This window comes from Copidosoma floridanum, unplaced genomic scaffold, assembly GCF_036245765.1.
Source record: "Copidosoma floridanum isolate Cflo_tuat_1 unplaced genomic scaffold, Cflo_Japanese_pri ptg000035l, whole genome shotgun sequence".
Taxonomy (NCBI): Eukaryota; Metazoa; Arthropoda; class Insecta; order Hymenoptera; family Encyrtidae; genus Copidosoma; species Copidosoma floridanum.
In genome coordinates, this window is record NW_028321912.1 from 1,349,962 (window position 1) to 1,376,884 (window position 26,923).

General features: G+C 36.1%; 1 protein-coding gene across 1 annotated transcript in view; it reads right to left on the minus strand.

Annotated features, from left to right (window-relative positions):
• The window catches only part of LOC106647552 (uncharacterized), a 45,770-nt gene extending 27,403 nt beyond the window's left edge, over nucleotides 1-18,367 (minus strand). Inside the window, exons 1-5 of the mRNA XM_014364002.2 lie at nucleotides 18,107-18,367; nucleotides 15,649-16,287; nucleotides 14,331-14,748; nucleotides 9,470-9,642; nucleotides 3,337-3,592 (exon numbers count right to left, since the gene is read on the minus strand). Of these exons, the coding sequence (XP_014219488.2) occupies nucleotides 3,337-3,592; nucleotides 9,470-9,642; nucleotides 14,331-14,748; nucleotides 15,649-16,287; nucleotides 18,107-18,367 (1,747 nt within the window). The remainder of the gene's footprint in view (nucleotides 1-3,336; nucleotides 3,593-9,469; nucleotides 9,643-14,330; nucleotides 14,749-15,648; nucleotides 16,288-18,106) is intronic.
• Nucleotides 18,368-26,923: the final 8,556 nt, after the last annotated feature.

Below are 26,923 nucleotides of genomic sequence, written 5' to 3' on the forward strand. Positions count from 1 at the left end.
GTCGTTTACATTTTACATTTTGCTTGTTGTCGAAACTAGAGATAGTTTAATAAAATTGTAATTTCAATGACATTTTGTAAAAACAAAAAGGGATTGTAGTGATGGTTCACAAACTGTTTATTTTTATAATCCGCGAGTATCATTTGAATCAACGCAACGAAATCTCGTGACAAAACGCATCAATCAAGATTTTCAATAATATTTGTTAACATCAAAAGTATCAGGCGATTCATTGAATAACGTGGCATATTTTAAAAGTAATAAAAAATGGAATCTGTTCGTCACTTTTAATACAAGAAGCTTTATTTAGGAGGTTTTTTTACAAACTCAAGTAAACGTGGTTTTGAATACTTATCAATTTTGATATACTAAAAAAAAAGAATCAATTTGTGACGTTTTTGAAAAATTTCACGACACTTGAAAAAAATATGCGTTACATTGGTTTTTGTAGATGATCATGGTTTTTCTGACTTACAACACAATAAAACGAACCAAATAAAATCAATTAAAAATTGTACAAAAATTTTGATTTAATTTTTTTTTAGCCCCATGTAGCACATATTATTCCATAAAATTACTTATATTCCTACGCGCATTCACCCATCCGTACTTGTCATAAAATCACGTAAGCTGATTAACTCGATGGGTAATATTTGCCTCTGCGGCGTGTACCGAGGCTGTTCCAGTATAACTTTATGCATCTGTTCGCGAAACAGTTCGTAGATGTACGTTTCAGGCATTACTGATTCGAATGTCGCAAAGTTTATAAGCGCATCACAGAGATTGTTCCCAAGTCAATCCATGCATTGTATTGTAATCGAAAACTTTGCTCTTATGAAGTAAAATGTTGGTGTAGTTAGTGTAGACATCAATGTATTTTTTTAAGGATTTTTTGCTTATATCCTAAAAATAGTACGAGTGTAAGAATGTCTAAAAAAAGGATTAAGCGATTTTTAACTCTTGAATAACATAAACTATAAGCAATTCCACAAAAAAGTGTTGAATATAAAATTTTTGTATCTCTATTAAATAAAAATATTTTTGAAAATTTGTTGCACTCGTTTCTACAACGATGAATAAATGAGTTTACAAAGTGTGGTAAAAAGCGTTTTGTTATTTTTTGTTCATTTTTTTTTTTGTTGTTGAAAAAGGTTGAAACGAAATAATAAATAACTTATTATTACATCATTTTAAATTATGATAAATTTAATAGTAATTTTAATTAATAAATGTAATATTAAAATTTTAATTAAATAAATTTTCATAGTTTAATAATTTTGATAAAGTTGAATCACAAAATGAGTTGTTAAATAATTAGTTTTGAGATTTACAAAATATGAATTAAAAAACAAAATTCATCTAACAACGTGAGCAAGTCACAGTTTTTTGCGTCAAAACCCATGTAACATCAGGTTAAAGCTCACACTTATATTTTTACCCTATGGTGTGAACAAGCTATGACTAGCTGGTCACGTTTCATCATCTCTCAAAAATATTAATTGCTGCTGTATGTATACATGTATACATATAAAGATAAAAAGAAAAGCAACTTAAAAAACAATAAAAACACACAATCAGGAACTATAATGCCGAAACGATGAAAAAATGATCGATGAGTATTTTACGAGCTCTTTCCTGTAAGTGGTATAAAAAAAGTGACTTATCATCGCCTTATCGCTTTATAGAAAGAATAAATTAAAGTACTCGTATAAGCAGCTTTCGACCGACGCACTGCTTCTCTTTCTCCTGTAGCCCAATTGCGACCCGGTAATTTTCAAAGTGTTCCGCATTTTTCGATAATTCGAAGCCATATGTGCTTCCAAAACTTGGGGGATGTTATTGCTTAGTAGTAAAATAAATGGTTTGTAATTCCACCGAGTCCCCTGTGTTATTTGCGAGTGAAATGTATTTGAAAATTGATTGGCGCGTTTTTGCCTTCTCGTCAAGCTTGGAGTTACTAAAAAAATCATGCGACTTCAAAGACAAACTGTAAACTTTTACTTTTTCGTTCAAATCAGTAACATTGCTTTTACTTTTAAGGAAATTAAACCCTACAACTATAAACAAAAAAAAAATATATATATATGTTGAATCTTCCGAACGCACAAAAACCCGGCATTTACATGCATATATGTACACACATATACGTTGGCTATTGAAGAGTGTGTACGAGCGATTCAAGCTTGCATGTCCAAAGTATTGATCTGAACTTAACGATGCAAAAGCACAACTTATATGCTCGTAAGTGGCGCAACTTGGGGCTTGCGATTTTTAAGCAGAAACGTGTAATTTCGCTCTGAAAGATTTTCCGCGTCGATTGCGTTGCTCACTGTAAAATGATACCCGAGCTTAAGTGGAGCAAGTAATGAAACGCGAGTCAGTCATCTCGTGAAAGGGGGCCTTTATGTGATTACGGAAAAAAAAAAAATCATTTTTTTGATCGATCGTTTATTTTATAATCACAATTACGATTTGTTATATAGAGCCTTTGAAAATATATTGGTTAAGTGTATTATTTCTTTAGCTTTTTGCAACTAATTTGTATTAAGAGTGTAAGGGTAATATCTACTTTGGTCTAATCGTAATAGAGTTTTCTTTTTTTAAGTTTGTATCTGTCAGTCAAAATTTGGTAAAAGTAAATTAATTTTTTTTCACTTTAATGAAAGATACCTAATTTTCTTCATTTTTTAGATCATAACTAATATTTTTATATATTTTGTGACAATAACGATCAATAATTAATGCTTAATGCAAAACATATCGAAAACTTATTTTTAGATACAAAAATTCAAAACATAAAAATCTCGTGTATCTACAATTTTGTTTTCAAAACAAAAAGACGATATTATTTTGTATCAATGACATAGAAAATGCTAAACTACTACCACAGATGTTTTTTTTTTTTTACAACTTTGCATATGACCTTACGTACCGTATAAACCCTTAGAATAGTTGATTTTTAATGAGTATGCACGTCTATGCACTGATATAATTGTTCATGTAACAACTAAGTATAGCAATAATAAGTGACATGATACTTTGGTTGGACTCAATAAAAAAGTTTATACCGTGTATAGTTTTCATTCAGAAAAAAAATGATAGACTTCAATTCTAACTGAATAACGAAGTTCTTGTAAAGATTTTTTGTGATGCTGTATTAGATACATCATCGTAGCGTCATACATGTATACAATCGATAATGGTATAGCATATTCGATCAAAACAAGCACATCTTGAAGGTAGAATCGCTCTAATTCCGTTCAATGCCAAGTATACCCCAAAGTTCCAATGACGCTTATTTTACTGTAAAATTAAAAAAATAAACAATCAACTTACCAAGTATGAGCATGACAAGAGGTATGGTGGTCATAAAAGCGAGGAAGACAGTGACGACGGTGGTTTTGCTGACGACGCGCAGAGCGCGGTAAACAAAGTCGCAAGTACCGCTGGCCTCCAGGTGGGCATCTTTGAGTTGAAAAACGAGCGAACCATAGGCCGCCACCCCCATCGGAGCCGAAGAACCGGTTGCTCCCTTTTCGGCGACGCTGGCGCTCCTCGTGCCACACAATCGGCGCGACTCGTTAACTGAAATCTTCATTTACCCTGAGTTATGATCGGTTGGACTTTTTTTTTATTGTTACGTAAAATTAAGCACATTTTTTGGAAATGATTACAAGTATTGGTCGCAAGAGCAAGTGTCATCATTACCTAGTGTCGAGTCAGACTGTTGATATTCAATACATCCCTTAAAACAGTTTTCATAAAACTAACAAAAAAAAAATTTCTCACTATTTTTAGTTGACTGAGATTTATTTTCAATAATATAACATGTGTCTAATCTTAAGTTGATTTGAAAAGCTTGTTACTTGTGTAAAGGGTTGTTTTTTTAGCTCGACATATGTATGGCAGCAGTAAAAAAAGAATATTATTTCGGATGATGGTAAAATTTTTAATGAACGAGAGAAATCATTTTTCGTGAGTATGGGAGGTTCGGGTGTACACGAGATTTTTTTTCGAGAATAAAAAAAACAACTCACATCTTAAAAGTAGATTTTAAAGTAGCACTTGTCCTACGTATTCAATCATGACAGTTAAAATGTTGTGTTTTAATAATAATAGGATTTTTTTCATCAAAATCATTCTCGAAACTTACGGCTTTTACCCTAAAAACAACTACTTTTTTTTTTTTTTTTTTTTAGAATTTTGTAACTTTCCATTATTGAATACGTTAATTAAAATGTGAAACTTGCAATTATAAAAATTACGAGTCTTGAAACCTATACTATAAAGATACAAGATGTATTTTTTTTTCGGTCTTTGAAAAGTCTTATTTAGACCCCTACCGGAAGTAACAAAATATAAACCTCTACTTTTGAGACAAGTAAAGTGGTTTTATTTTTCAAAAATAGAAGGGTGAATGTTTGAACAGACGTGACGTGTGTTTTGCTTATTCCTTTGACGTTTTAATTATGTAAGAGTTATTTGACAATTTTACTGCGGTAAAAACCACGCCAAGTACCTCACTGTAATCAAAATAAAACCTGAAAAAATGTGAAATACTTTTCTCGGAAAATCTCGTTGTTGGTTGGAAGACGATGCCACCAGAGCAAGATTAGACTCACACAGTGGAGTTTTTTTTTCCTCCACGAAACAGAGACTTCATTACGAAAAAGGTAATCGCTCGTACCTGCTGTCTGCTCCGAAAGTACATACTTAGTACAATTACGAAGATTCCTTTCAACGTTTCACGCTCTCTAAATTCCGTCTTCAGCGAGAGACTCTTTGGCAAGCAAACACGTGAGCGAAACGCCATGAGTAATATTTTTTCACTTGGAAACAAACGAAACTGTGCTTTTCAACGAATCCACTATTCGTTTGCAGGAAAACGAGTATTTCTGAGAGGCTATATTGACTCACTTTTCAGCTTCATAATCAAACTTTAATTTAAATTTCCGATATTACACCTGGTAGTGTAAGTACTATCAGCTTATTGGTACTAGTGAGGTTAGGTATTTAACCTTTTCCAACAAATCATGCCAATATTCGGTCTAATATCCAAAAATAGACCTTTGTGTTCCTCTTGCAGTGATCGTATAGTATTGGTATTGTCACAAAGTTCACTTCGGTTTAATATTTTACAATTATGCTATTATTAGGGTTTTAAAAGTTTGGTTCATAAGGATATTTAAAATATTACGTTGCCCTGACGGCAAAAGCTACTTTTCAAAGCATATGAAAAAAAAGGTTACTTGTCAAGATTTGAGGGACAGAAAGGTTATTTTCAAATCTTTTTTTTTGTGTTTTAATTTGGCTATGTCGATCACAAAATATTCTTTAATTATTTCGTAAAAAATAATAACCATTATTACTTAATTAAACTTATCATCCAAATAAAATTACATAGATTGTATTATTTATTCTAGGATTAAATTATTTAATTTATGATGTTGATGAATGTCAAGTGCGCTTAATGTACCTACTATTCCATGCTGTCAAAAATTATCTGAAAGTAATTTTGAAAAATTATAAAAAATTTCCTATTTAATAAAATTAAGTTTCATTTGAATGCAAGTGTTAAGTATGTCTTCAGGTATCATAAAAAAAAAAAAAAAATAGAGACTAAATTATACCAAATTTTAATGATAGTGAATTCAACATCAATGAAATTATCACACCAATAAAATTATCTATAGATTAAAGGACAACAGTCAAGGAGTCAAGTTGACAATTTAGTCTCTGAGTAAATTTGACGTAGTCATGAAATACAATCTACATAGTTGCTAAATAAAATTGACGTATACATCAAAATCGATATGATGTTATACGAATGCTATTTGAGATTCATTATCGCAGACCACATTGGGATCAAGATGAAGAAAAAACAAATCATTTTGAAAAGTAACCATGAAGGTACACACTTTGAAAAGTAGCTTCCATCCGTAAGTCCAACGATTCATGAAACCGCAACTCAATCCGGGGGTTTTTTACTACCTTGTTAAAAAAGTCAAACTTTAGATTTACAAGCATCATGAATATGGTATAGCTGAGATTTCAACCATACATCACTTAAATGACAATTTTTTTGCTCGACTCCTACGTTGATTGGACAATAACCTCTTTTCATCTAAAACTTTACACCCCCTGCATTATACAGGCATGAATCAAAAAACCGTTTCGAAAGCGCTACGGTACACACGCTGATGAGCACAGTAAATTAATCCCTTCGCGAAACTAGCTAGTCCATACAGACGACTGGTCATTAATACTACAGAATCTGGGCGAAACTCTCTTCCGCGTATCATAATCCGTGTAGAGGCAAGTTTTGTGGCTAAAACTCGAAACAACGCAAGTATACGTGTATACACGAGAGGGAAATCGATTGGAAACTATATACATATATGTGTAACATGGTATATTGTGTAGGACCAAAGTTGGGGAAATTTATGCAACATGAATGGAGTAGGAAAGGAAATTCCGTCAGGGTCTATACGTACTGTATCCATAATTGATGCATCGTTATATCCCTATGAGGCGAGACAACGAACTCGGCCGTCAGTGCATAGTATATACACTGTATACCTCACAGTGTGGACTAATGCATCTATTGATCGATGTATATAAGCGCCACATCTCTCTGGGGATGGAGTTTTGTGTCGCTGAACGCCGAGCACAGGTATGTACACCGTGGGTACGAAATACAACGGCTTACCAGCGAGTAACCCACGGGGTGACACTGAATTGGTTTTTAAATCTCATTGAAATAGTCCATAAAGTTTTTTTGGACGGTTTAAAGATGTTCTCTGGGTATAAAATAAGTTTTTTTCTCAAATCTTTTCTAATCAAGCATTCATTAATTTACAATTATTGTATTGGTATCGAAATGGTGTGGTCATACGAGATATTAGATGTCATTACTTACAAAAATTTAAGAACGAAAAATCTTCCATACTGACAATACAGTGATATAAATATGTGGAAATAATGTTGGAGGGGTCTTGAAATATAGATACAACATGAAATACCAATTTCTTTTTTTTTTCGTCTTCTCTTATTGGTATATTACCCAAAACGTATTAGTTTTACAAAAACGTTCTATGGAAATTCCATCTTATGTGGTCGATATTTCTGTGTGACTATTTTATTTTCAATTTCATTCCTGGTGTAATGTAACTAGGAGATTTTTATATGCTAATTGTGTTGAAATGTCAGCAATCCAAGGTTAACATCTGATGATCTATAAGTATTTAGGTTGTGAAATTTTTTCCAACGTACAAAAGACATAAGACCGAACTGGTGTGTGGTCTGAGTTTAAAGAACTTTTGAGAAGAATTACAGTCTTTAGATGACATCCGAGAGGCTGCGCACTCTTGAAGTCATTAAAAAAGACTTCATAAGTCATTCTAAGTCTTTCAAATACTTGAGAAGTAAAAAGACTTTAGACTTTTTTACCGGGACTTGAAGAGTGCATATGGCTTAAAGTCGTTAAAAAAGACTTCAAGGTATTAAAAAAAACTTCAAGTCATTAAAAAGACTTCATAAGTCATCTTAAGTATTTCAAAGACTTCAGAAGTCTCCAAGAGACTTCAGAGTGCGCAGCCCCTCGATAACATCTTCAAACGACAATCAATGACCTCCGTACGGAAAAGGCAATAAATCAAATGATGTGGTCACACAACGACAGCGCTGATTTCAGATATCCAATACTGTTTTGAACTATGCTGGGAAACTCATATACTTCGGTGACAAGGAGAGAGTAGAGACGCCACAATGCGGTCTCTCGAATCAAGTGTTCTAAGTAAAAGGGGTGGGGAAGCCTTTCCCTCCATCATATATCGATCACCACTTGCTTGCGCGCGACAAGTTTGAAGAGCGTGGCAAAGGACCTTGTCTTTCACGCCTCGCTCGTTTCGCCAACTGCAGGCGTCCAAGTTTCGCTTGATTGATTAGTCAGTCGAAGGGGAATCGTCTGCGTGCGTTTTTTTGACATCGACATCTTCAAACTGCGTAGGTTGACGTTGTATCGGTGTCTTGAATTTTCTATCAAGATTCTATTTGTGAAAACGAGTGTTGATTCGGTGTAATGGGGATTACATTCTTTGAAACTCATCTATCGGTTATTAGGTTTTGACGCGAATCTATACATGATCCTAAAATGTTAAAGTCGTGGAGAAACTATGGAAAAACCACGGAATTTATCAATCCTCAATGTATCTTAAGATGGTTGACTACCTTTAGAAGAAAGTACGAGAGAGAAGTCTGAGCCTTTTTTTAGGTTAGAAATGCGTGTGCATGTCCCGTTAGTTTATATTGAGTTGTATTAACGTTCCAGATTAAGATGAAAGTACCAGTACGTGAACACTTTCTAAAATTGCACCAGTAGATTGAACAGCTTGAATAAACTATTTTCAATTTAAGTGGATGAAAAAAAATGTTTCTGATATCCTTTGATCGTTCTTTAGATAAAACAAAATTTATATTTCAGTAAGTCTTTATACTCAACGAGAAAGAAATTATTTATTCGTGCAACTTGTATGAGGTGGCTTGTGAGACTGTTCAGGTACTGGTACCATTAGGTTTTACCTATATGCTCAGTACTCGAACACATAAAAACGATTGAAATCACTGTTAATCAATAATAATAGTGTGTCTAGCCAGTCGTAATAGTTTTCATAATATGTTACCAATGAAATTAGAAAGAAATTTTTCGATTTGGTTATTTGCAATACATAATAAAAGTAGAAATCAGTAGAAGGCAGCTAACATAACCTCTTTCCCGTTTAATTAACATGGGATGTTCAAGTACTTGGTCAAAAATACGTATCGGTACCAATACCTGAACACGCTGTTCATCTACTAGGTCATTGATAAAGAAACTTTAAGGTTAAGTTATCAATTGTACACACAACCTAGAAAAACTTTTTTGTTTTCTTTTGATAGAAAAAAATATAAACTTACTGGCGCAACGACTGTTTTGTTGTTATGCAATTCAGAAATTTGATAAAAATGAGAAAACAAAGACTTTATGGAAAAAGTGTTCATGTACTGGTACTTTTACCTTATTCATTAATAACTTTTTTACATGCATCTAAGTGACGTGATTGTTTTACGTAATTATTAGGAGATATTAATTTACTGTTGACTACAGTTTTAACCAAATCTGACTGTTAATTGTATTAAAATTTTTGATTATCAGAGCCGCTGTTGACGATCTCCCTTAAGAACGTATGTAAAATTCACAAAATTTGTTTCATCGATTTTTCATTTCATAAACACCCAGAGTCGTTGAACCTTCGTAGAAATTTTTTAAATACATTTTTGAAGCTTCGCACAAATTTTAGTTAAAAACTGACTGTTGATTGCTTAACGTAGCGAACATCCTCAATTAACTTCGATTTCATGAACTATCACACACGTGTATTTCTTAGGAAACGGCCAAATACAGCGAACGTAAACAATAACATTTGCGTACCTGCGATGGTGAGCTACTGGCTCGCCTCGAGTCGATCCCGAAATTGGCTGCCCCGTAACCGATAGCGCCCATTTGATGCGTCGACCGGAGGCTACCCGTGTTCTCCGTCCTCTTTTGTTGTGGTTGCTGCTGCTGCTGCCGATAAGGCGAACTGCTGCGGTTCATTGCTGTACCTGTAATTGCCGTTTTTCAACGAAAACAGAGAGACGAGCTTGATTATATTTTTTTCATACGTCTCGGTAAAATTTATGTCTATGTGGAGGGGGGGGGGGGCACCGATCGATGTGGGAGTCGGGAGTTGATGCGTATTGGGGTTTTATATGTGTAGTGAGCTGGTAGATTTTTATTGCGTTTTGATGCTTGTTTCGGATCATTTGATGGTTAATGGTGGGTTTTTATGGCAAAATTATTATCAAAAGTAATGGATGCTTGAACGAGAAGATCATTTCTATTGTGGTTAATACATTATTATTGTTCTTCAAAGTACTCATTATTATTAATAAAGAAAATTTTACAGCTAATAATATTCGTATCAGGTGTTCGTTTCGATAGTAACGTGATTGAAATTAATTACGAAAGATTATATTTTTAATATCGTACTTCAAACAAACATACGTATGTGACCAATTTTTATAATTTTCAAACCGATTGGTTACTGTGGTATTTCTATCAAATTGTTGAATTTTTCTTAAAATATGTACGTCATCGCATTAATCAGTGAATTAATATATAATGGGTTGAAAATGTTTGTCTTGCATACAAATTTGAGAGAAATATCCCGGTACAGCCACTAGTTTGAATAAATTTTCACGATTATTACACACCAAAAGTTTCTGGGGTTAAAATTCAGTATAGGTTACGTGTTTCCGGCTTCTACAGATCCAACGTTAGACGTGTCAAGGATAAAAGCGACGTATTTTGCCTTACGCGAGTTCTGTACAAAGTCGCTTCCTTAGTTCATACAAACTTACGGCAATCCCACTTGCCTGCAGAGACGAGTGCTCCAAATTCTTACGTCTTGAAATGCCATGTTATTTTTTTTTTTTTTTTTGTATTTTTGAAATGTATTATTGCTCTGGCTAAATTTGTACCGTGAAACGTTTTCCGTCATATATTGTTTGGTTGAAAAAATAATCGAGTGATTCATATATTAACACGAGTATTCTTCAGAAATATAGCTACTTTGCACAAAACTTGGACAAGACTTGCGTAAGAAAGCAATTGTATATGTCACCAATCTGTTACACATCTTAAGAATATCAATCACGCACAAATGTGTCGCAAATCCAGTGTCATTTTGTACCAAAAAATTTTAAGAAATATTTGGTATCATCCATCACAAAGTTTTCTCCAATTTCGAATCAAAGAGTAAATATTCGTAAAACGTATTAATTAACGTAGTCAACTTAAATAAGTGCTCGCTAACTTTGCAACCGAGATAATCTCGAGAATCGATCGGTGCGCAAACGATGTCCCATATAATTAGGCGTAATATAGACATCGATAAAATTTCAATTATAATCAGAGTATATCCGCGGAGGCGGAAAATACGTCAAGCTGGAAGTACACGTAGTTAAAGGTTTCGGTAACTCACTTAAATATCTTATCGGCCTCATTTAAGCGGCCAACTCGCGTAATATACTCGGTTAGCGCTGCACGAACGTACACCCCATCGTCAGTGAAAAACTATATCTCGAGACTACAGCGCTAATGCATTTAAATGAGATTGCATCTAGTCTCTAATAATTTTTTAAGGTTTGCATTAGCGTAATTGGACATTTTTCCTGCTACCCGGTTAACAGATAACGCGATTCATCATAAACCTGCCTCCCTTGAAATACAATTTATCGATTGAATCTGTCTTTTTCCATTTAACTTTTACCTCCATGTCCGTAGAATGTAATATTTTTTTGGATAAACCCCGATGACATCATTATTTTCCTCTAGCCTATAAACCCTTTTATCAGTGTAGACAAAAAAATCCGCTGGCCTCTAACGGTAAAATCCTCACAATATTTCACAAACGTGTACCTATTGCTGAACTACAGAATGAATAGCATCGTATTAAAAGAAATATGTATGTAGGTTGATACTTCTTCATAAGCTCAATATAGTTTCATTTTCAATATCGATGACAAAAGCAGCTATTAATTTAATAACGTAGTCATTGGCAGATCGCGTAAGACAGAAATTAATCACAAAAATTTGGTCATCAAATAAATGAAAATTTCTTGAGACACGAATCAAATGGATGCTTCTATACATTTTTATTTTATAATTAACATCGTAGTTATAGTAACCTTACCGTCGTATAGGAGCGTCGAGTATAAAAATTTAAATTTTCATCACTTTAATTATCGTCCCGTCAAGGCGATGGAACGTCCACGTCAGATCGGTATATACGCTTCGGCTTTTAACGAAGTGGTACTTGTGAAAACAAGGTCACGAAAACACAACCACCTGAAAGAGAGTCGCACGAGTGCGCAGGATGTGTAAGTGACGCTGAAAGGAGCAGGAAGTAGAAGACGAGGGGAGCAAATTAACAGCGACGTGGAAGAAGACGTGGAGGTCTCGTATCGATCCGTTAATCTGGTATTCAGAGTTTTGGATTACTAGGGGGCTCTGCCCCCTACGCGTTCCAACCCCAGAACTTTTATTAGATCTTAATATTTTTTCGAAACATTGAATAAGTAAACTACTTTTTTAACAACTTTTTTTATCTCTATGTTAAAGGCTTAAGGTAACTCCCTCGCGTAAGCCTACGGAATGGAATATGTTTCATTCAATAGACTTTGATCCTTGTAGAAAAATCTCTGTTCTTCTCAATACTGTCATGTAAAATGCTGGTAATGGGGAATTTTCCAATGATATTTGCCAAGAAAGACGTGAAAATTAGCTTCATGGTTATAAATGACAGATGGTATCAGAATACCAACACTAATGTGCGTTTATACGTGTACATGCACAAGTGAAACTCTCCTACTTGACTAGAGCAGTAGACAAGGGAGCTACCTTAAGTCATGTGGCATTCTTGTTTTTAAGAATCAAAATATCAAAACAATAAAGCTTTTACTGTAATTTCATCACATAGGAAATTTTATTATGGAAATAGTATATTACGTACGAGTTTGCAATTTGCTTCGATTTACGAACTGAGAGGTTTACGGCACGAGCCTAAGGCGAGGGCCGTAACGAGCTTCGTAAAGAAGCCTTTTCGAAAGTTTCGTCTAATATTTTTTTGCCTGAGAACCCAAAATCAAGCGGCGAAGGTGCTATTTTGAGGTTAGAAGGCGTAAAAATACATTCAAAATTACCGCTCTTGAATGGCAATGACCAATCAAACGTAAGCCGGTAGTCAGTACCTAATGCTATGGAGGCTTCACTTTAAGGCCATCAAACTTTCAAGATAGGATATAACGTTTAAGCGTTAATAAAACTACAATACCTCTTCTGGGCTTTTCACGAACGAGCTAATCTTTTTTTTTTTTTTTTTTCGCTGGATTTCAATATTCTCGTCTACGTTCGTTTTTTTAAAACTCCAAGGCACAGATTGAACTCGACGTTCGAGCCGTGCGTAACGAAAAGTTAGTGCCACCCCTATAATCTACAAGGAAGCTCGTAACTTTTGTTCTTCATCGATTCGCTCGGGGCGTAAAATAAAACGCTTGCTCGTCTAAATTTTAACGATACATTTTTCCAATCTCAAATGAGATTCGCTTTAACGGCTCGTATATATATCTTCAACACGGATGACTACGTCGCAAACTCCCTCCGGCTTCTCTTTACACACGGATGGTTAATCGAAGCGGCCATCGTCGACACATTGTCAGCGGCAATTTTGCACTTGATTATGAGCTACGTACCCGCCAGCTCATCCGGATTCTAAGTACTGCGACACTTTCGCCGAAACCGAGCTCAGAGAACAATACGTATACGTAAATTATCAATAGCTCGGCTCGGTGCTCTCAAGACGACCAGCGGTTCGATCGAATTGTCCGTACGGACGGTCTATTGAAGCTACGAGGCAATAGCAGCCTGAGAGTTCACTCGCAGTTATTGAACTTGGTTATATTATTAGCCTGAAATGTCGGACTTTTCACTTTATTGAGCTTTAAATAATTTTCAACTTGAAAATCATCACGTTTCTTGATTGGGGCTGTATATTTCTCTGGATTATTGTTGTGGTGGACGGTACTGTAAAATTTTATGTACATTCACGTGTTTTGGATTACATCTACATCAAATACTTCCACAATAGTATTTTATAGTAGAAATGTAAAGTTTCATTAATTCCCAATCAAACGAATAGTGAGTAGTATTTTATTCTTTCTGGATTTTTAGGGGCGAGGATTGAATAGATGGGCTATAAATTATTTGTTCAAAAAAGGTCCAGAAAGTCTACAACTACTAGTAGTAAGATTATTACCAGATGTACGAAGCTCTCTTGGCTTATTTTGCTAATAGTCTAATACTATACTGTACTCAAGATCTCCAATAAACTTGTTAGTGAATTTTCCAATGAAATTTTCATTGAAAACTTCTCGTCATTCTCGCATTTAAGTTAAGTATTTTGAATTTAATTTAAATCCTATAAATAAAGCCTTATGAAAAAGTTTGCTTCGCTTTATTAGTCACAAAATAAGCAATGTCTTCGCAAGCCTCATAATAAGCACTTACTAATAGTATTACGTTGTTGACATCAAACCAATCAATAGCAATCTTGTAGCATCACTTCAAGTGTCTCATATTATTGGGATAGAAAACTATCTTTAATCACTTTTGAAAGTTGACTAAATTAATGTTTGTTTTTCTGTACCAATGCATATAATTGACTCAAAAAAAAACACATGAATATACTTACTCTGATCAACAGAGGCCCTCCTGTGCTCCTGGACGTTAAATTTGGGCAATCTCCTCTCCCCGCCACCAAGGCTGCCTCTCGGACTGCGATCGAGGCCGTTGGGCCCGATGCTGCCGCGTGGACTTCGGCTTGCCAGGTCATCCTCACCACCAAGTGAGCCTCGATGGCCGTACTCGCCCATACCTATGCTGCCACGTGGTGATCGGTTAGCCATGAACTGCTCGTGATGCCCAGGTGTGATTGAGCCCCGTGGAGAACGATTACTGGCCTCCGGGCAGATCGAGCCTCGAGGCGACCGGTTGATATCGGGTGCGATCGAGCCTCGTGGGGATCGGTTTATCTGATCTGGGATGATCGAGCCACGTGGACTCTGGTTGAGCGGGCATTCCGAAGCTATCGAGCCTCGTGGACTTCGCTCCTGTGGAAAAACAAACGAATTACATCAAGATATTTTTAGATAAATCTTTTTGCCAACATATCATGGAAGATTGTTGAAACTGATTTTCCATTAAACCGTATCGGTTAAACAATTGCAATTGCAATTTAATTCTCAATTAAAAGTTTTTTTCGGTTTACAATTAAAGTCAACACAAGCTCAATCATTAAGTTGAAATTTATATTGTGGAAAACAAATATTAAGAAAAGCCTTGGAGCGGTCGTAACTCAGTTAGTAAGGAACTGATACACTACTTATTTTCTTGTAATGCAAGGGTTCGAGTCCCAGTCAAGACAAATTTTCATATATGCATCTGGCTAGGGTTTTTTTTCGAGTCCCTTAGCTGACTCTGCACCTTAGAGTACCCCAGGGGTCTGATTCACTGAATACTATTCGATATTGACTACCACGAGAATATATAGATGTATATCATGTACTGTTTTACCAACAGTCGAAAAAAGCTGTATAGTATTAATAATTCTGTAACGTGACGGTCAGTCTCGGTTGGTATTCAGTATATAGACGGTCTCAATCAGATCCCAGGAGTGGGCTACTGTGGGCCTCCTGAGAGAGGGAGGGCAGGACCATTTGGAATGTCAGGTTAAAGAGTAAGAGGTAAGGGTTGAAAGAGTAGTTTTGAAGGATTAGTTGGGGAAATATGGAACAGGGGTAAATAGATCAATTAGGTATGGAAGATGGGTTTTGAGTTGTTACAAGTTACAAATCGGGTTAAGGATCAACACCCTCTACGCAAAGTGTGTACAGAGTTTGTTTACTTTTGTTAAGCCCCTAGATTATCGAGGAATCCTACAAAATTCTCTAGTCATATGTCTCACATGGACTTACAATATGTGTAAAAACAATAATAATATCAATAATAACCTTCATATCCCCATGCAGATCGACAGGCGTGATGCTGCCCCTGGGTGATCTGGCGCTAGCATCTGGACAGATCGATCCCCTGGGACTGCGATCGAATTCCGCTACGTTGGCCACACTAGTCCTCGAGCTTCTGAGTTGCGCCGCGGTTTCGGGCACGAGCGAGTGTCTCGGACTCCTGCCCAAACTCCCGTTCTCCGGCAACACCAGTCCCCCACCAGCGAGCCTCGACCCTCCGGGACCGCCAACCGCAGCAGCCGCCGAATCAACCGAGACAGGTCCGGTAGGCACGAGACTACCCCGAGGACTGCGGTTATATCCGACAACGTCGAGGGGTACGAGGCTATTGCGTGGACTAAGCGTCTGGTCGGGCACGAGGGAGTGCCTTGGACTCCGCGACATCGACTCCGGCACGAGACTATTCCGGGGCGAGCGCTGCATGCTGCCATCTGGTATCAGGCTGTTGCGACTCGAGCGGCTTGACAGATCCGGCACCAGGCTGCCACGTGGCGAACGCCCACTGGCGAGGTACTCCTCTGGTGCCAAGGAGCTGCGGCTACGGCTCGTCTCGCTGCTGCCCGCGAGACACAGACGTGAGGCCCCGCACTGCTCGGGATCTGGTAGCAGACGCCTGTTGAAGTTCTGTGGGAATGGAATATGAGATTTGCATGAAGATAAGTATGACATTTTTTTACTTTTGTAAGCTTATTGGTGTCTTATTATCTCACGTATGCAGTATAAGGTATATTTCTGTTTTTCTCTATGCCGAGTAAGGTGTACACTGAAGGCCGTTTAAATCGTTATGTGGGAAGTATAGTATTTAATCGTAAGAGAGTTTATGTCATAAAGTTAGCCAATAAGAATCAAATTGTTGAATTTCCCGCTTAACGAATTAAACTACCTCTAGTGTACATATGTTCCCTCTAGTTTCACCCTAAGGTAACGGGCCCGATCGTCGATAGTGACCCGAATGTCGATAATCATTCGTTTTGGTTGATTTTTAAATTTTTTTGCTGTAAAATACTAACTGCATATGTAAATATATAATTTTTAGGTATAGATCTCTGTTTTAAAAGGAAAAAACCGATAGATATATGAAACTTGCGTAAAAGTGTAAAACAGCTTCTAATACGTTATGACATAAGAATTAACATTAGAAACAGAAATAAATAGATGTGTAACTGTAAAAATTACTGTACAAATAGTAGAAATTAGTACGACTATTGACTAAATGACAACAAGCACATCTCAGATGGTGCCGTCAATACCAGAACTAAGTACCAAATTCTCCAGCATGAAAGCATTGGGTCTTGTAGGGGGAAGTTTCTATTTTAATTATTAACGATTATAATTTTTATGTGGTAGTTAATGGAACTGGTACTTTTTACCAAACATTAAAATAGATTATTGAACAAAAAATTACTTAAGAGAGAATTAATGGGCAGAAGAACGAGAAAACAAGAGTAACAAAGACTTATCAGGTAAACAGCACAAACAAAAAACAATTTGTATCCAGTAAAGTACGCCAATATTTTGTAAAAAATACTGTTTCCACAAATTACCACATGAAAATAGAATTGTCATAGATTAAAATAAAACCATTTCACGAGCGGCGTTGGCTCAGTGGTAAGCGTGCTTGGTACTGAGACAACGCAGTTCTAGAGGTCGTGGGTTCGATTCCCGGAGAATGCAGATTTTTTTCAAAAACTGTTTTCATCGGGAAATGTTCCTATGTAACCCTGGCAGTTTCGGGGTGGGTTTTTCCGTGGAATTTTCCCTCAGAGTAATTCTAGGGTTTTTCCCTCGCCCCACAGGTTTTTGGGCCTGGGTGAATGCGAAACAGTGTTAGGACTATAAGTAGAGATTAGCGGACCCTATGCCAGGCGTCGGGCAGGGATCGCGCCGGCCTTACCAGCGAGGAGTGGTCCCTGAAACACGGGGCTTCTCCGGGGATGCTAATTAGCCTGGATGCGATACTTCGGTAGCGAGCGCCGGCTTAACCGGCGAGGAGTGGACGTCCTGGAATAATGGAATCTTCTCCGGGGAAAGGCTACACAGTAGCGAGTGGACCCAATTCACCATTGGTGCAGAGAGTGCCAGCTTAACTGGCAAGGTGTGTTCCACCGGAGATACTCACACTGCACTACATTAAGGTAGCATAGGAGGAAAAAAGGTTTGGAAAATGGGTGTGGTAATACATCCCCTTACCATAGGTGGTGGTGAGTGGGTGGCCTCCGCGACTAAGCCAGTAGGCTGTTGAGGTTATCTGGTAAAAAAAATAGAACCATTCCCGTAAGATCCAATGCTTTCATGCAGGCATTGGTAGCACCCCCTAAGATGTACTCGTAAGTAATAGTTCATAGTCTCTTCACGACTGATTAGCACCAAAGTACCATAGTAGATAGGTAAATTTTGTAATTTTTTCCCCTCACTTGATATAATTTATTACAACAGCCCAAACCTCTTCAAGTGCCTGTACATCGTTGTCCAGCGCAATGTTGGGCACGCAGCTACCGCGAGGCGCGCGTTGCCGATCCATGCCAGTGGCGCTGACAATTAGGGCCTCGGAAGATGGTTCGGCCGAGGCTATAGAGGCGCGCCTACCTCGAGGCGATGTTGAATGGGCTTGTTGCTGCTGCTGCTGTGGATGATGATGGTGCGGGCTAGTCACGCTGCGCGACGCACGTCTGCGCCGCGATGATGCACTACGGTGTAGCATCATGGATGGGATTGTAGGGACTGCATCTCGCGGCTCGAAAGGGTATTACGATTTTTCTGAAACAAAAGGGGGAAAAAGTGTTAATACTTGGTATGTTCAATGACAAACTCTTTAAATTTAGAGTAGTTAAAATTTTACTGTCTGCTCATAGTAGATAAGATCTTTACCAGGGAAATAATGAAAAAAGAGCGGTGGTCATCTGCTCTCAACCACTATAATTTGGTATTATAAATGTTTATCAGTGATATATAAGTTCTGTTCTACTCTGTAATTTCCCACAAGTAGAAAATTAGGAAGTGGCCAAGCCCCTTGGCTGCCAAAATTCTAATATTGGCAGTGAAACGGAGCGCTGGTCAGGGCACGATTTGGCCTGGCTTGGCTTGACTGCTCCCAAGCCACTGCCGGAATTCGCTTGCATATGTATATAATATGTATAGGTACACTCAGCAAAATTCTTGCGAGGAATGCGCAGACATTGTTTTCAACGTTTTTGTGCTGAATACCTATACATACATATTATAAACATGCGCGGACGAAAATTGGAAATGGCTTGGGAGTAAGTAGTCAAGCCAAGTCAGGCCAAATCGCGCCCTGACCAGCGCTCCGTTTCACTGCCAAGCTTGGAACAATTGAATATTGGTTGCCTGCATTCGGCCCAGCGATTAAACTTGACAGCTTGATTTATTTTCCAATTGTATGCCAATAATAAAAACAGTATGCCATAAAACTCATTTTTTTTACTTAATACTCGTATTTTAACGAGATAGAAAATCCTGAACTTATTAAAAATTGCAATAAACCGGGTGGTTTTGTTTTTAATGTTGAAAACGTTCGCTTTCCGGTACATAATATTTACCTGTCATTATTCGACACTCGTCATGCACTAATAAGCTACTTCATTTCAAAGAGTAAAATAAATACATTATCGCAAAGGATATTTAATTAATTTACATGTTGGTTTATTGCGAATGTACGTATATATACGTAAAGGCAATAATCAAACGATGCATGAAACGAATACCTATTTATGTCGAAAGATGTATACTATACGTACTACATCCGACTGATCATGCGAATTTGTGTTTATATGAAAAACCTTGACGTTCGCTCGTAAAGAAAAGAAAAGTCTTTAAAGTTCACTGGCGGCCGTTTAATATCTGTTTTGAATATTCATCGGACATTTAATCGAAGCCGCATTAAAGCAACGGATCCTCGTGTAGGTGCATGTATAACGAGGAATAGCAAAAATGTGGTCTCCGACGCGATAGATTTTATTTTCTTTTCTTTTTCGTTTCATATGATACACAAAATGTAGCTACACAAGTTTCTCTCTCATCTTTGGTGCATCCATTTTCCTTATGTATGGGGAAAAAATTACGAAACAATTAATTCGCAAACTAACAAAGTTTTCCAGTGACCCATGATAAAAAAAAAAAAAAAAGTTCCCTAGAAATCCCATTAACGCCAACTCGACAATGACAAAGATAAACACAGCGCGTTCGCGCGCCGTATTCCAAAATCCCCGTGTAAAACGAGCGAAGAGTTTTCCGGGCGAGTGCATTTTTCCAATCAAAATATCGTTATCGAGAGAACTCGCCCGAAAACTCCCGTAATTTCTAAATTCAACATCATCGCGTTCACGCGTGGTAATTAGCTCGGACATCATATACGGGATATAATTCGTGCTTATTAGGATGGAGAAACAGAGAGGTCGAACGATTTTCGGCTCCTCCACTCGTGTTAATTAATATTTGTTAATTACGTAGTGTAATTTGCAGGTATGACTTACAGACGCTGTTTTTATTTTGTGCAGCCGTGCGTGTGCACAAAAATACCAGACAAATGAGCTGTCAGTTGCATGTGAATGTATAGCGAACAAAAGGCGCTGTTTGCATGGAAAATCCCAACGAATGAGTAGTGCAAAGTTGGTCGCGAAACTCGAACACGCGCTAATTTGGTAATTGCCATAATTGTATCGGAGTACTTAATACTGATGAGCTTTCGATGTTTTCGAAATAGATTTCTCGTTTGACCTTCATACGGCTCGTTCGAATTAAAAAACTCGATTCAATCAGTTGAATATTTACACTGTCGAATCCGTCTCCTACTCACACCGAATTCGAGATTGGATTATTTTAATAAAGTATGTTAATCCTTTTTGAATAAGTACCAAAATGCAAAACGCAACACTTTTCCGGAGTTGTTGGAAAAACGTTAAAAAATATTTTTGTTCGAAACTAAGTACATGAAAATATTGTCACTTTACAAATGGCTCTCTTCGTTTGCTTAGATTTTCCGCTATCGGTAATGTCTAAGGTCACATTTTCATTTTATTTAGAAGATTCATTATAGGGATTCACTGTCCATTCGCTTAGAAAAGAGAAACCAAAACACATATTCAATAATTATTGTGTTTTTGTTTCCCTTAAAACAAAAACACAATAGTTGTTGAATATGTGTTTTCCATTATTTAGACGAGGTCGAAAAATCAATTTGACGAAACATTGTATACAATAATAAAACACTTTGACCATTGTATTTTTATTTCTATTTGCCCAAACAAATGGACAAACGAATTCTTGTTATGAAGTGTTTGGAAGTATTACAATTACGATGAACAATCACATTGAATTAGTTTTTTGCCCCTACAAGATTTAATTACGATAAAAATTACAATAAATAATATGTTATTTTCGAAATAGACTCAATTCAAATGACACACTACTACACGAAAAGCAAATTCGTACAAGAAAAAAAACTTTTCTCTTGCGTTACAAAAGATAAACTAGACTTGGTCAAAAACATCAAAAATTGTTTTTATTCGTATAGTTACATACAAGTATTTCACGCATGGCTTGCTTATAGTTCGTTTAGACTTGTCGGTACTGTTAACGTCGTCGCCACTCGCTTTTTATACACGAGATATATCCAAAAGTATCCGACCCAACATATACCCTCATGTCTCCTCGCTGAAGCTGTTTCACGTGATTCGGCGAGTGGCGACCTTCAAAGTAGTCCCCATTTAATTGAGTAACACGCTCCTGGCGATGTTTCCACCTTTGTTAAAAATACACGTATGTATTTAGACACAGTCATGCGTTGTAATCCCCACTTTTTTTCGGTCAATACCACTCGTTTCTATAGTATTCCGGTCGTCGATTGTATTAATCCACTACTGGGGTATATAAAGAAGTGCTGGTTTCCCTTGATGGGTCAACATTATTATTCGTACAGTAGTCAATGGATTACGTGACTTTGTACTTCGATTCAAGATGGTGGTCATTGCTGCTTTTGCTATGTTATCATTAATTTGCGCGTCTCAAATTTTTTTAAGTTTTCCCATCTGTTTCTGAAAAGATTTTCCAACAATGAAAGTGTAAAGCATCCGCATAGTTGCAGAAATTGACGAAGGTGAGTGATAAAATCAGTGTGAAATGTAAGACTAAATAAGTTTTATATTAAAAATAGTTCAGTAAAGTTTGTAATGACTATTTTTTTTATTATTTATGGAATTAAATCGTAAACTACTGTTGATTAAATCGAAATTTTTCAATCATGATCTACTTTTTTTGATTCGAGAGTGGAAAAAATGAGTCATGTTTTGAAATACGTTTTTTAACAAAACAGAACTCCTTGTGGCGACAATAGGAATTTCAGATTTATAAGTAAACTGAGGCTCAAAATTTACGATTTGACGGTAAATGAAGATTAAAAGTGTAAGGTGCAAAAATAAACCTGTTTATTTAAAACTTTTGACAAACATATTTTTAATTTTGTGTAGAGCTAGCAACTCACTTCGTGGTTAAAAATAATTTTTTTTTTTTCGAAGGACAAAATTGTAAATAAATCAAATTCATCATAGTGTAAAACTATAATAAGTAGTAATAATTTAACCAAAGAGACAATTTTTGGGTGAAAAAAGTGTAATATAATCAGAATACGAAAATATTGCTTTAGAAGTTCCGTATGAAATAATAAGTTTAATTTGAATTATTGTAAATTCTTATTTATTTTTAGCCTAGACTCACTATTTATCAAACGAAAAAGCGGAGGTGGTCTGAGATTAACAACCCAATTGCTTTTTAGCTTGCATATATAAAAAAAAATAAATCTCATACTGTACAGAAAATAGTTAAACATTATAGTTTTGTACGAGTAATCGGTATTTTTAAATGTTATTAATTAAAAAGTAATAAGTTGTCCATGATAAAAATTATTATTAGTAGTAGTCATAAATATATACTTATGCTGTTGTGGCCTTATAAATAAAGATGTATAATATTAATACTTTAAACATTTTGAAAATTTTTTTGTAATGAACCTGTTTGTATTCTTTGCTTTACAATTTATTTTTAATCAATCTCATAAGCCACGTTTTTTATGTCAAACTCTGCAAGAAATAGCTCTAATTGTGAAGTTCGATTAAACGTTGAATCAAAAATCCCGAAAATTTGTATCAGATGCATGCATTTATTGAATCAACTAACATTATTATTCCTTTACGAATTAAATATTGATCTTTGTACTATAATACAAAATTTAAAATTCCACAATTTTTCATACAATTTTCAAATGAGTCAGTTGGTATACCTTGTAGGGGGTTTAAAAATTATAAAAAAAAATTTTATTTTAGTAGACTAGGCCAACCATTTTCTATTTACTTTGTACAAAATACATAAACGACTTGTCTAGTCCGTTAAAACAAAATTTTCTGATTTGTCACATCACATCAATTTTTGTTTACAATAGTACCTTCCAGACCATCGGATGGAACTCTTTGGTTGTGAAATGAAGATTCGGATGAAAGTTGAACTAATTGTCGCAGTCAGCCTAACAGGGAGTAATGTGAATTCCGATCAATGAAGTCTCAAACGCCAAACTTACAAGAACTTTAATAACGCTACGTTTTTTATTTATAACATGCTTGTATAATTTATAGTAAATATATTCCCTGATGCTATTATTTTGTTAAAAATTATGGAAACTTGAATAAAACATGGAACTATTCTCGAATAAGTTGAAATTATTATACCAAATAAAACACGAATGTATACTTCATAGCTTCGTTAGCTCAAGAGAAAAAAATAGTCTGCCGTAATAGTCCTCGAAGGCTGTGCGAGCTCTCAGTTGCAGCAATCGAGTGGTTACCTAATTTCCGAGAACACTTGAGCAAAACTTTTCGAGCCAATCCATCACAAAGACGCCCTCGGTACTTTACGTACTTGCTCTGCCTGACCGCACACCTCTTGAAACTTTCAAGAAATTTACGAGGCGAATCTTTGGTCTTTTTTGGTATTTCTTTCGAAGTTCCAATGCGGTGCACGTAATAATTTTTTCGTTCAATCGAGCGTTAAGACAAAAATGAATGAAATATTGGAGAAAAAAAATTCTTCAACAGAGTCTAAAAGTAGTACTCCTGCTACGTCCATAGTGAATTTCTGTTGAAGTTGGGGTACAACTCTATCGGCGCGTTACTATGGTAAATTTCGTCCTGTTTCACGCTTGGCTCTATCAGTATGCAGAAATAGATACATTGTATGGTTGGGCTGGAATCGGATCTCCTTCTATTGCTTTTCGATGCATAGAAACTATAGTAGCGTCCTTTTAGCCCATTGCGTGTAATTGACACATCTAGCGAAAACACGACATAATTCTATGTTTGCAAAATGTTGATGCATCTGCTTTAGAGTATGATGAGATTAGATGATAGACCTGAAACAGTACAATCATTACCACATGTAAGGGTGTAATGAAGCTTAGTAGTTTTTGGAGCTTTATAGATAGATCTCAATGATCCTATTCGTAGCAGTCATAGGGGAATATCATTGAGTGGGTGGTCATAGAGATAGACCAAGTTGAGTAACCCTTAATGGCCATGTTGTTAGAACTAAGTTTGGTGACCCTTAGTGACCTTACGGGCAGACTTTAGCTAGAAAATCATTAAGTTACTTGGATAAATAATTGACCTGCATGACTCTTGGTAATAGTCTTAAAGATAGACCCAAACTGAGTAACCCTCTGTGCCCTTAGACGTAGACCCAAGCGGTGGAAGAATAGAATTTATATGTATTATCATTGTTGGTTTGAAGAGTAAGACCCAAGCTGTAGAATTCTACAGATCTTTAAAGGTAGAACCGATTCTAATGATCCTTAGTAATGTCACGAACGTGGATTGCCATTGCCACAGTGGCACAACAGTTGTTGTGGATGGGAAGCCCGAATTGGCTGTCGAAGACTGATGCTACGTTCCTCTCAATTTCAGAGTTGGCAAACTTGGTTTTGTTCGTATTTCATCTCAGCAAAAAGTCTCTCAAGTTATCACGTAATTTTCATTGTGCTACGAATTACTCAAACGCCATACGTAATACCACCTATCTATAAAGCCTTATTGTCTCAATTGCTTCTTAGAAGGTGCACTGATTGTAAGCTGGGTTAGATATATTTGAATAAACAAAACTTTCAATTGTTGGTAAATAACAAGAAAAAAACAATGAACCCTCAGTAAAATCGGTCCTCAGTGGAAAAATACTGCGTAGTTAAATCCATTTGAGACGAACAAAGTTATACCACTCATCTCAAATTTCAGTTTGTAAACGAATAGGTGTATATTGTTCTTCCAATTTTTTTTTAAATTCCATGTAGCACAATATGCTCCAATTCAATATCCAATTTCCCTCCATATTTTTTTACTCCGCAATGAACAGTACGTCGAGAAACTTATATACACTGTGAGCTTGCTTCCACTCCTGCAGTTATTATCAAGTTCATTAGTATACTGTTGTTTGCTGGATGATAATTTTCTTCGACTATCTTCTAGGCTGCATCAAATTAATAACAATGGAAGAGAAGATTGTTAAGCCCCGCGTACTATGTACAGCTATCTTTTTATTCCTCCAATTTTTAAAGGCTTACAACAACAAAAACAAAACAGTCATTCCGCTCGATTGACCAGGGTAACTTGGGGTTTGAATTATTTGCCTAATGGGCGGAGGGGCAAGCGATCGACGAAATACCTCTTACTTTTCATTCGATCGAACGATGAGTCGACTTTCAACCTTCTCGTTATTGTTTCGTCACAATAATAGAATATCTTTGGATTTAATCGAGGTATGACAAAGTTCTTTTTTTTTTTCATCGTACCTTGGCCTCCAAATGCAAAAGGATGAGTCGGATGATTTCAAAGCTTACTTTATTTTAATACTGAGTTGATCCATTTTACTTTGTGGTATCAAGGGTTTTCCTCTTGCAGCTGGAATTCCCATTTCTTTAAATCATAACACACGGAAAAACAATATTGTACTACCCAAATGTATATGGATCGATTTTAGTACGCGAGTCAGCGGTCAACTTAATACACTCCTTGGAAAAACCATGGCTTTCATCGCCAAAACTATCCCTATTGAACGTGTCCAATAAAAACCAGTAAAAAATCTTTCTATTAATTTTTATAATTCTTTTTCACCCGTAAAACCAGATACAACCGATAACATTCGAAAATACATCTTCAATTTTTTTTATTACAACCAGTAGGTACGCAATTGAACATGAGTAAAACTTCAAATATAAGTCCAACCATCACGATGGCAACTGCCAAAACTGAGGGACTAAAGTATTTTCTACAAAGTTTCAATAAAATTATTAGCTTACTTTTTTTTCAATTTTCGTAGAGAATATTTCAGTCCCATTGTTTTGGTGTTGTCATCCGGATGGTAGAAACAAGTTATGTGGTTTCACTTATATTCAATCATGCCCTGGTTATAATGAAACGAAATTAAACATTTATTTTCGAATGTTATCTGATTTTGCAGGTGCAAAATCCTATTCCAAATCAATAGACAGATTTTTTCTTGGTTTCTATTGGACACTTTCAATAGGGGTATTACAGCCTAACATGTTTATGAATGGGTTAACGTGGGTGTGTCGATTCAACACAAATTCAATGAAAACACGTTGTTGCACGTAGTAACTAATTCAATAGTAACTTTTCAACAATCGCTATGTAGTTTTAAGCTTAAGGCTGTACTCTTTAAACAACAAATTCATATTGTAGCGCACTTGCATTTATAAGTTGTTTGTTTCTGAACATGACGACGCAGTGACGTCGAAAATTTGTCAAATAAATTATTAAAACACAATGCTCTCACACAAAAAGTTTGTTATTGATTTTCTTTATGTCAAATAAGCACGTATTAGGTATACATGAATGAGAATGAAAAAAATACATTTATGCTCTCTAAGAATGAGGTTGTGAAAATGGTGTTTATAATATAGTACCGTGTGCAGCATGTATATGGAAAAAAATGTGTTTGGCCGTCAAGTAATCCCATGTACTTATATTATATGGAAGCGCATGCAAACTTAATCGTGTGGAGGTGTTTCTAGAAATATACTTACCCTCAAGTGTTCCCAAGGGTACATGAAACAAAGTGGTGGCTGACGAGAGAGGGAGAAAAAGAGGGAGACAGTTAAATGGGATTAAAATGAGTGCGCGTGGGTATATGTATACGTATACGCTGAGTGGGAGAAAAGGGTAATATTTATACTGTAGGTAAATTGAGA